At 43.5% G+C, this 10,772-nt stretch overlaps 1 protein-coding gene across 1 annotated transcript in view; it reads left to right on the plus strand.

Moving 5' to 3' along the window:
• Positions 1-5,610, plus strand: part of LOC142302278 (uncharacterized) — a 37,637-nt gene extending 32,027 nt beyond the window's left edge. The window contains 1 exon segment of the mRNA XM_075343349.1: positions 3,957-5,610. Within this exon segment, the coding sequence (XP_075199464.1) occupies positions 3,957-5,610 (1,654 nt within the window).
• The last annotated feature ends 5,162 nt before the right edge of the window (positions 5,611-10,772 follow it).

Genomic DNA, 10,772 nt, shown 5'->3' on the forward strand with positions numbered 1-10,772 from the left:
CATGAAAATCAATGCGAGTGGAGTGCGATAAAAAAAAATCGCATTCCACTCGGACCAATATTAGCCTGTGTGTCAGCACCCATGAGCAATTATTTTCTAAGCCCTAATCGGAACGAGAAAACAATCGCAGCATGCTGCGACTGTTATGCGATCCTGTTTTCTCTCGCACTCATTCAAGTCTATGCGGCGAGAGAAAAATCGCACTGCACTCGCAGTACACCGGTGTACCGCGAGTGCAGGGCAAGAATGGCAAGGCGAGAATGACACTCGCAAGACACTCGGCTCTGCTGTAATGCTAGCGTGAGTCGAGTGTCATGCAAGCGGATCGCGGTAATCCCCATGTGGCCCCGGCCTAATAGTGGCTTTTTCATGTGACAGTTTATCTTTAATTAAATATATAGCTCTGCTAAGTGTATCACACATGATAGGATTACATACATAGCTCTGCAGACTGCATGACACATGATAGGATTAGATGCTCAGCAGAACATCACTGTGATGCATGTCATTGTGGTGATGATGAGCGCTTACCTGGTATTACTGTGATCTAAGCACTGCAATGATATGACTGCTCTGCTCAGATCACAGGAATTGCAAGTGAAAGAGGGAAATTGTAATGCAGCGCAAAACGCTAGGCTAAAATTAAAAAAAAATTTAGGAGACAAAAAGTGGCAAAACAATCTTCATAAATGAATAAAAACTCACTTTATTTCTTTTCCATCAGGAACACACGGACAGGATAGTGGATATTCTGTTGATGCGTTTCGAACGCTCCACAATCTTCATCCTAATCGGCGTGTTGGAAACGCATGAACAGAACATTCACTATCCTGTCTGCGTGTTCCTAATGGAAAAGAAATAAAATCTTTTTATTCATCTATGAAGATTTTTTTATATTTGTTTGCTGAAATTTTGTTTTGTCTAATTTTGCTGGAACTGGCGATGAAACTGTGGGTTTCTACCATATACGACAAAATGCCTTCTATTTCAATGAGATATTATAATTCCTTCTGTCTGCTAAAATAAAAATGACAGGCCCCAACAGCTCCGTTAATAAGTTCTAAACAATGAATTTCACGATTTAAATTTTATACATTTGAAAATAAACTTTTTAACAAAGTCCAAAATGTAAAACAAAAATACATTTTGTGACATATTCCCTATAAGAAACTTTACTGTAACTAACAACCCAGTTATTTATATGCAAACACAATGTAAGTCCTAAAAAATCATACGATATTATATATGGGTACATTAAAGGGAACCTGTCACTAGATTTGGCGACTATAAACAGCGGCCACCAGTGAGATCTTATATACAGTATTCTAGAATGCTGTTTAAGGCCCCCTTCACACGCACGTGAAAAACACGTGCGTGTCTTACGTTCCGTTTTTCGGGTCAGTTTTATGGATTTTATGTCCGTTTCTCCGGTACGTGTGACATCCGTGTGATGGCGTATGCTCGCCGTGTGTGCGTGTGTAATGTCCGTGTGTGTGTGAGATACGTACGTGTAATGTCCGTGTGTTGTCCGTGTGAAATGTTCCATGTGTGATGCACAATGTCGTTGCTACATGGCCGCTGACAGCAGACACAGACAGAGTCGCGCGATGAGAATGAACTCGGATGAACTTCACCCGACTTCATTGTCATACCACGGCTCTGTCTGTGTGTGGCATCCTGATTAGTGGACATCCGTGATGGAATCACCCTTGACCGCTAATCCCCTGAGTGACTGAAGTTAGCGTCGCGATTAGCGTTGCTGTCACTCAGGTTACCCGCGGCTAGCTGGAGTCCTCCACCCGAGACCGCAACTCACCTGTGACTTCATCGCTGATCGCGCAGCTCACTTCAGTCACTTGGGTGACTCGCTGTCACAGATGGAGGATCCAGCGGTGGCCGCGAGTAACCTGAGTGATGTTATCGCTGATCGCGCGACTCACTTCAGTTGCTGCGTGGTGCTGGCAGGAGCGGCGGTGTTCTACTGCAGCTCTTGTCAGCTTCATGTAGCAGAGCTGAGAGCGTCGCGGGACCTCTGTGGATTACACTGGACATGGAGGGGTTTTTGGGGCTTAATAAAGTGGTGAACGAGGGTGTTTGTTATTGTTTACTATTTCAAATAAAGGATTTTTTGACTGTGTGTGTTTATTTACTTTAACTTACAGGTTAATCATGGAAGGTATCTCGAAGAGACGCCTGCCATGATTAATCTTGGACTTAGTGGCAGCTATGGGTTGCTGCCATTAACTCCTTATTACCCCGATTGCCACTGCACCAGGGCAATTCGGGATGAGTCGGGTACAGTCCCGGAACTGTCGCATCTAATGGATACGGCAATCCCTGGCAGCTGCTGGCTGATATTGTTAGGCTGGGGGGGCTCCCCATAACGTGGAGCTCCCCATCCTGAGAATACCAGCATTCAGCCATGTGGCTTTACCCTGGCTGGTATCCAAATTGGGGGGGACCGCACGCCGTTTTTTTTAATTATTTATTTTTTTTACTGCTCGATATAGACCCGCCCACCGGCAGCTGTGATTGGTTGCAGGGAGACAGCTGTCACTCAGCGTGGGGGCGTGTCTCCCCTGTAACCAATCATAGGCGCCGGTGGGCGGGTAAAGCAGGGAATACGAGATTGAATAATGAGCGGCCGGCATTTTCAAAATAGTAAAAGACGCCGGAGCTTTTTTAACAGCTTTGCAGCGCCGCGCCGGTGATCGAGGATCGGAGAGTATGAGAGATGGGGGGAGACCGACTGACAGACTGAGGGAGATTGACTGACATACACAGAAAAAAGAGAATGACCGACATCGCTACAAAAAAGCACAAAACGGACATGGACCATACGGAGATGCATCCGTATCACGTACGTGTGCTCACGGACCCATTGAGTTAAATGGTTGCGTGTGTGCGTGTTCCGTGAGGAAAACGGACATGCATCGGTGTTTTACGGACAAACAAACGTATCGCGCACACGGACACACGCACCGTATGGAATAACGCACGTGTAACTCCATACATTAATTAACATTGGCGTACGTGTGTCTGTGTCTCCGGTACATGCAGGAATGGACCTAACACGTACCGGAGACACGTGCATGTGAAGGGGGCCTAAGGCTGTGAGCACATGCTGCGTTTTTTTTCACTTCATTTAATGCGTTTTTTGTTGCTAATTTTCAGAAATCTGGAAGGATATCCTGATGCCAGCAAAGTCTGTGAGAATTCTGAAGGGCTGTGCACAAATTAAGGCATTTTTCCATGCAGATTTTGGTGTTGAAAAAAATCTGTAGCATGTCAATTCTTTTTGCGTTTTTTCCTTAATTTTGACCATTGAAAGCAAAGAAAAAACGCATCAAAAAATGCGGCAAAAAGACAGAAAATCGTGTAAAAATGCACATTTATTTTTCCGCAGCGTTTTTCCTGTCAGAACATGCAGATTTGTGTGTAGATTGTCTGCAACCAAATTTGCAACGTGTGCACATTGCCTATAAGTGCCCAGACCATTCCGTATAATGTAAAAAAAATCTTTTATTATACTCACCGGTGGTCCGGTTTCAGGGGTGTCGCTGGCCTCCTCTCTTTCTTGTGATATTCGCCATCCTCCATTGCGTTCCTGCGCACGCGCACTTTCTCTCTGCCCTGCTTAGGGCAGATCATAGTATTGTAGTGCGAATACGCGGGCGGTCTGCGTGCGCAAGAGCGCAATGGAGGACGGCTATTGCAACTAGAGAGGAGGCGCTAGACCGAGACCAATGATGCCCATCGGACCAGACCGCAGTGCAGGTGAGTATAATAAAAGCTGTTTTTTATGTTATACAGAGTAGCCTGGGCACTTATATATAGTATTTTTTTAAGGGCTTACTGGTGTTGGGCCCAGCTTATAGGGGACATATTTGGTGACAGGTTCCCTTTAAGTGTCAGGGAGAAAGAATGTGCACCTGAGCTCTGCCCTGTATTCACAGGTTTAAACCGCCTATTGTTTCTAAGTATCAGAGAATTAGTTTTGTTTCTCTCTTCCTCCTTCCGTCAGCCATGGCGTCTGCTGATCTGAGAGACGAGCTGCTCTGCTCCATCTGTCTGAGCACTTATACAGATCCTGTAATGCTGAGATGTGGACACAACTTCTGCCGAGACTGTATTGATCAAGCGCTGGATACACAGGACGGGTCTGGAGTTTATTCCTGTCCTGACTGCAGAGAAAAGTTTCAGGACCGGCCGACGCTGATGAGGAACATAGCTCTACGCAATGTAGCAGAACGTTTCCTGGATGCTCAGCAAGAACAAAAGAAGATCACCGGGATCTGCTGCACTTACTGTGTGGACTCTCCGGTACCTGCTGTTAGATCCTGTCTACACTGTGAGGCTTCTCTGTGTGAGAAACACCTGAGGGCTCACAGCAAATCACCAGAACACGTCTTATCTGATCCCAGCACTTCTCTGGAGAAAAGGAAATGTTCTGTCCATAAGAAGATTCTGGAATATTACTGCACTAAGGACGCGGCTTGTATCTGTGTGTCCTGCAGTTTGGCCGGAGAACATCGAAGACACCAGGTGGAGATGCTGAAAGAGGCCTCAGAGAAGAAAAATAAACTGCAAAATGTTCTCCACAAACTAATCAAAAAGAGACAGGAGACTGAGGAAAGAGCCCGGAGTCTGGAGGAGCGCAGGAGAAAAGCTCAAGAAAAAGCAGCTTGAGAAGCCGAGAGAGTCATTGCCCTGTGTATAGACATCAGGAGACGGGTGGACGACCTGGAGAAGGAGGTCCTGAGTGAGATCTCCAGGCAGGAAAAGGAAGAGTCACTGTCACTGTCTGCTCTGATCCATCAGCTGGAAATAAAGAAGGACGAGCTGTCCAGGAAGATGAGGCACATTGAGGAGCTGTGTAACATGACTGATCCACTGACCGTCTTACAGGAACCAGACACCGGGGACTTGTGTGATCCTGAGGAGAAGGGAGGTGATGAGGACACAGGGAGACATGTTAAACAGCTCCATGATGGAGATGACCTGTCTGTGGCTGTAATCTCACACACATTACAGACTTTATGTGAGATAATAACAGTTATAAGGACCGGGATCTATGTGGAGGGTCCTGCCGACATATTACTGGATGTAAACACAGCTGGCAATTATGTCCTTATATCAGACAACCTGAAAACTGCGACCTGGACACAAGAGGAGCAGAAACGTCCAGGAACAGCAGATAGTTTCCAGTACAATCGTGTGATGAGCAGGAGGGGATTTACCTCAGGACGACATTACTGGGATGTGGAGATCAGTAGATCAGAGGGGTGGATTGTAGGGATGTGTTATCCCAGTATAGCCAGGAGGGGACGTCAGTCACTGATTGGATATAATAACAAGTCCTGGTGTTTGTGGAGATGTGACAATCGGTATTCTGTGAGACATGACAGTAAGGAGATCCGGTTACCTGACAAGATCTCCAGTGATAGAGTCAGGATCTGTCTGGATTATGAGGCCGGGCAGTTGTCCTTTTATGAGCTGTGTCACCCCATCAGACACTTACACACCTTCACTGCCGCCTTCTCCGAGCCCCTTCATGCTGCATTATATGTATATGATGGTTCTATAAAGATATTAGGGGGTAAACAGTGACTGGGAGAAACCATCAATATGTAAGATATCCTGGCGGACACTGGAGACAGAACTAAGCTTTTAATTGCTAAATCATTGGCCAATAGGATGAATAAGATGGTGGGATACAGGTGATGTTCCTTACGTGGATGTCACTCACTATGACTTGTTGATATGGGTGTATGATCCCCTGTGCAGGTATATAGTGATATATGTCCAGTTGCTACTATATACTGGAGATTGAACATACTCTAGAAAGAATACAGGAGTAATTACGTATTAGGCTAAAAATATACATTTTTTTTTAGAGAATTTAAAAATAAAATTATTCAGTGCACAAAACACAAACAAGGACTAAACACGCAGACGGACCACTAATGTAAGATCTTACACTGAGAATCATATGTTAAAGTAATAGACACTTCAACAGATTTTTAACGGACACCTTATGTTTGTGGTCCTTCTGCGTGTTTAGTCCTTGTTTGTGTTTCGTGCACTGAATAATTTTATTTTTGGTTTTTAAATGATCTCTAATAAAATGTATATTTTTAGCCTAATGCGGAATTACTTCTGTATTCTTTCTATAAAATGTTCAATGTCATGTGGAGTTAGTACATAACAGTTAATCTATATGCAGATCTGGAAATTTCTGGGTTTGTTTATATACTGGAGATGATATACTCTGGGAATAATGCTCATCTGTTAACGATTCTGAAGTTGGTTTCTATTTTGTCTATTTTCTTATTGTCCAATTGTTTATTTTCTGTTTTTTACAGGGGTTTTTTTCTAAGGTATTTATATTGAGGGATTTTAAATAATAACTGGGAAAGGGAGGGGTTTGGGAACATGATAATTTATTTTACAGGTTTAACAAGAAAAATAAAAAACATCTAAATTTTTTTTATAAAACCGGCACAAAAATGGGCATCAAAGTGGGCACCGATGTATGTTATTGAAAGGGTTAAATGACCTTGGGCCACTGATGTCACCCCACCGATACACAGGTAGTGATACCCCACATCAATCTCAGGTCACTTCAGCTTGGCCCAAATGGGTTCTTAGCATCAGAACTGGCATCAAAGTGGACAGACAGCTGATTATAACAATTTGAATAAGTAACTGGTGTCTTTAAGGGGTTAAATGGTTTGGGCCAGAACCCATTTGGGCCCAGTTGAAGTGCCCTGAGTTTGATGTGAGGCATCACTATGTATGTAAGGGTAATCTCACACGAGCGTAGAACTGGGACCAATGTCATCGAGAAACATGTCACTCGCACCCTTACAAGTCTATGGGTGCGAGTGAAAAATTGAACTCCACACGGATGACATTGGAGTGCAGTGCGATAATCACATCAGTTGACAGTTGACAATGGAGCATATGGACAGAATAATCCCTCCCTCTCCTCCGCAGCTGTGATCCAATCACAGGATTGGATCACAGTATAATGACACTTGGCTCAACTGGCAGAACAGGAGCCAAGGATCATTAGCATATTGCATCCGATGCACTCACATCGCATGCCATACGATCATGTGAATCCAGCCTAACGGTCTTAGTATTGGGCTCTGTATCAGCCTCACTTTGTTTGTGCAGATTCTTATATAAATGTTTTTCAATAAACTATTACATTTACATATTTTTTCTTTTATTTTTGGAGTGAAACTTTATTTTCTGGGAACCTGTCAGTACATTTCTCCTATTGGAGGCAGCAGTATAGCTGTATAGGCGCTTGTCTCCTGATAAATATGACGCCTTTTTCTGTAGAGATCTGATCACATAGAAGCCATATGCAGATTATGCTGGAGGTGCACTGGTGCCGCTCAATGCACTTGGGCGGCTTCTTGGTGGGATATTGATTGTGTAAATCTCATTATAACACATTAAGGTCAAACGTCTTTCGTAATGCATAAAATTACTAGACTACAACACCCAGCATGCTCTCTGTATCCATTGTCCAAGTACACTGAACAAAAATAACGCAACACTTTAGCTTTTGCTCCTATTTATTGTAAGCTGAACTCAAAGATCTAAGACTTTCTATAGAAAATTGTTCACAAATTAGTCTAAATCTGTGTTAGTGATCACTTCTCATTTGCCGAGATAATCCATACATGTCCCAGGTGCGGCATTTCAAGATGCTGACTAGACAGCATGATTATTGCACAGGTGTGCCTTAGGGTGGTCAGCTTGGTTATTGCACAGGTGTGCCTTAGGCTGGCTGCAATAAAAGGCCACTCTAAAATGTGCAGTGTTACAATATTGAGGGGCTCTGAGGAGGTCAGAAAACCTGTCAGCATGTGGTGTGACCTCCATTTGCCACCAGTCTGTCGTCTGCACTGTACAGTTAAAACTGGGATTTATTCGTGAAAAGAAACCACTCCAATGTTCCAGACACCATCGAATGTGAGCATTTTCCCACTCAAGTCGGTAGCGACGATGATCTGCTGTCAGGTGGAGACCACGATGAGGATGACGAGCAGCAGATGAGCTTCCCTGAGACAGATTCTGACACTTTGTGCAGAAATTCTTTGGTTATGCACGGATTGTTGCAGCCGCTGTCTGGGTGGCCGCTCTCATATTATCTTGGAGGTGAAGATGCTGGATGTGAAGGTCCTGGGCTTGTGTGGTTACATGTGGCCTTGCAGTCATGAAACTCCTTGGATATACTTCCAAATTTAGTGAAACACCTTTGTAAATGGCTTATGATAGAGAAAAGAACATTCAATTCACAGGAAACAGCTCTGGTGGACATTCCTGCAGTCATTAGCCAACTGCACGCTCCCTCAAAAGTTGTGATCTCTGTGACATTGTGCTGTGTGATAAAACTGCACTTATTAGAGTGACTTTTTGTTGTGGCCAGCCAAAGGCGCACCTGTGCAATAATCATGTTGGTCAGCCTAAGGCACACCTGTGCAATAATCATGTTGGTCAGCCTAAGGCACACCTGTGCAATAATCATGTTGGTCAGCCTAAGGCACACACCTCAGGTTTCTCACACTGACCTGGCATATCCGGGTTTGATTATGCTGGGAGGGTTGTTTGCAATCTCGATAGGTCATGGTGTCATTATCTCACAGCGTGCACCATGATCTTTGCAGGCACATGCATAGAACCTTTCCCTGGCCTAATCAAATCCTGAAATCCCCGCCTAGCGTTAGAGGCTTCAAAATTTCAACATGAGTGGTGGTGATGTCAAGATGCAATGAGGACTGCACAGGTGACGGTGAGAAGCGGAGGGATCGAAGAGGTGAGTGATAACATTTTGATGATCTTTCATGGTTCCAGAAAATGGCAGACAGCGACTTCCATTTTGCTGAATCCACGTGGAAAGCAAATTTCAAAATGCAGATTTTTGTAGAAAATGTAGATTTGTTTAAAATTTTACTCCACTCATCTCTCTCTAACAAAATGTAAAGCCTGAAAAGAAAGCCTTTAGGTGGCACGTAAATGCCGGGTGTTGCTGAGATAGGAATAAGAGGGCAGAGGATTTAAAAAATGAGTATTTTATTGCAAAATTCTATAACAAAACCACTTGTGTCAGTACAGAACTTGCACCTTCCTTAGGTTTCAGAAGACTAAACATATCCACAGCAAGTAAATTTCACTTATATGTATATATAATGTCATGGAACAGGCAGGGGATCTTGCAGATATCCCACCGCTACCAGCAATTTGTCACGAATAGCACTCTGTGACCAACAATCATCGGAATAATGACACAATTGACTGACTATTGATGGACAAGACAACTGCTGCTTCAGCTAGTACGTTATGCCGGTTATTGGGAACTTCACTGTGAAAGTATAGTATATTCATATTCGATTACAACAAACGGATAAATATACATATACTTCGGTATGTTCACTGCCAAGCTCCCCAATAATTGAATTAAGAACTAGCTACTACCACTAATCGTTTATTCGTTTATACAGGCCACTGGACAACCCTTTCTGGTAACATAAGGCCTCAGAGGTTTCAGGGGTGCGATTTATAGAGCAACAGTAATGAAGCTGTTATATTTTATATATTTAATATTTTATGTATTAGACATATAGAGGGCCGCATATACATTCTGTTAAAATGGTTAGCTAGTGGGAATGCTACACTCATAAAGGCCATGCATTAAAAGCAGGGGCTGCCAAAAATTAGTAAGAACTGCAATACCCCCTGGAGCACACGTAGAGGAGGGCCTCAGACAACCTTTTTTGACCATTTTTAAGGAGTGTGACTCCTAAATTGTGACTCCTAGATTGGTAAAGCCTATGAATGAAATGTTAGGACTGCCAAAAAGTAGAAGAAGGGACAGGAATATAACCATATTATAGCATTAGCCTCCCCTCCCCAGTCTATAGCATTAGCCTTCCCCCTCCCCCCTTCTGAATCTTTAGCTATATGAGCTCTTACCTGCTTGTGTCTGTCCTCATCCTGGCTCCGGTGTCTGTCCTCCTGGCTCCGGTGTCTGTGCTCCTCCGCGGTGGCCTGCTGTGACACCTGCAGTGTGATGCAGCAAGTAGCTGATTGGCGTTCGTCTGACCTAGAAGGGCAGAAGCTGGTACTTCCTGAGTCAATCAGCTGCGTGTGTCAGTAGTTTATTTGTATTTGTGTCTTAAAGATGAAAATATAAGTAAATGATTTCTTATACTGTCTAACAGACTGATGTTACAAAATAAATTTGTCTCCCTCCCTTTTGGTGCCGCCCCCGCAGCCTGCCACCATAGGCACCAGACTGCCGCTGCCTAGTGACAAATACGGGCCTGTATACTGCACTACCTCAAGGCTTCACAGGAGTAATCTCACTGTGTTCTCCATTTTCTCGCAGTAAGACAAACAAACTCCATTCTTAATAAAGACAGAGAAAACATTCTTAATTTTTATCAGTCGAACAGAGACAGAGAATCTTCCAGATATCCCAAGTGGAGTGAGAGAGGCAGCATCCTCCATTATGTGTGAGACTGTTAAAAAAAATATACTCTTAAATATATTCTTCTTTAAATACGTAAAAGCGCATGAAAGAAAAGACTTCAAAAATGTAAAAAATAAATGTATTTTATCTATTTAAAAAAATGGTTGCCAGGGTTCAGTTACAGAAAGGAAAAATAATATACTTTGATAGCTTACGCAAAGAGAAGAGTTCATTTAGTCCATACTGATCAATGGGAAGTCTTTACCCATCTTTCTTTGGG

Source organism: Anomaloglossus baeobatrachus, chromosome 4 (genome assembly GCF_048569485.1).
Source record: "Anomaloglossus baeobatrachus isolate aAnoBae1 chromosome 4, aAnoBae1.hap1, whole genome shotgun sequence".
NCBI classification, from domain to species: Eukaryota; Metazoa; Chordata; class Amphibia; order Anura; family Aromobatidae; genus Anomaloglossus; species Anomaloglossus baeobatrachus.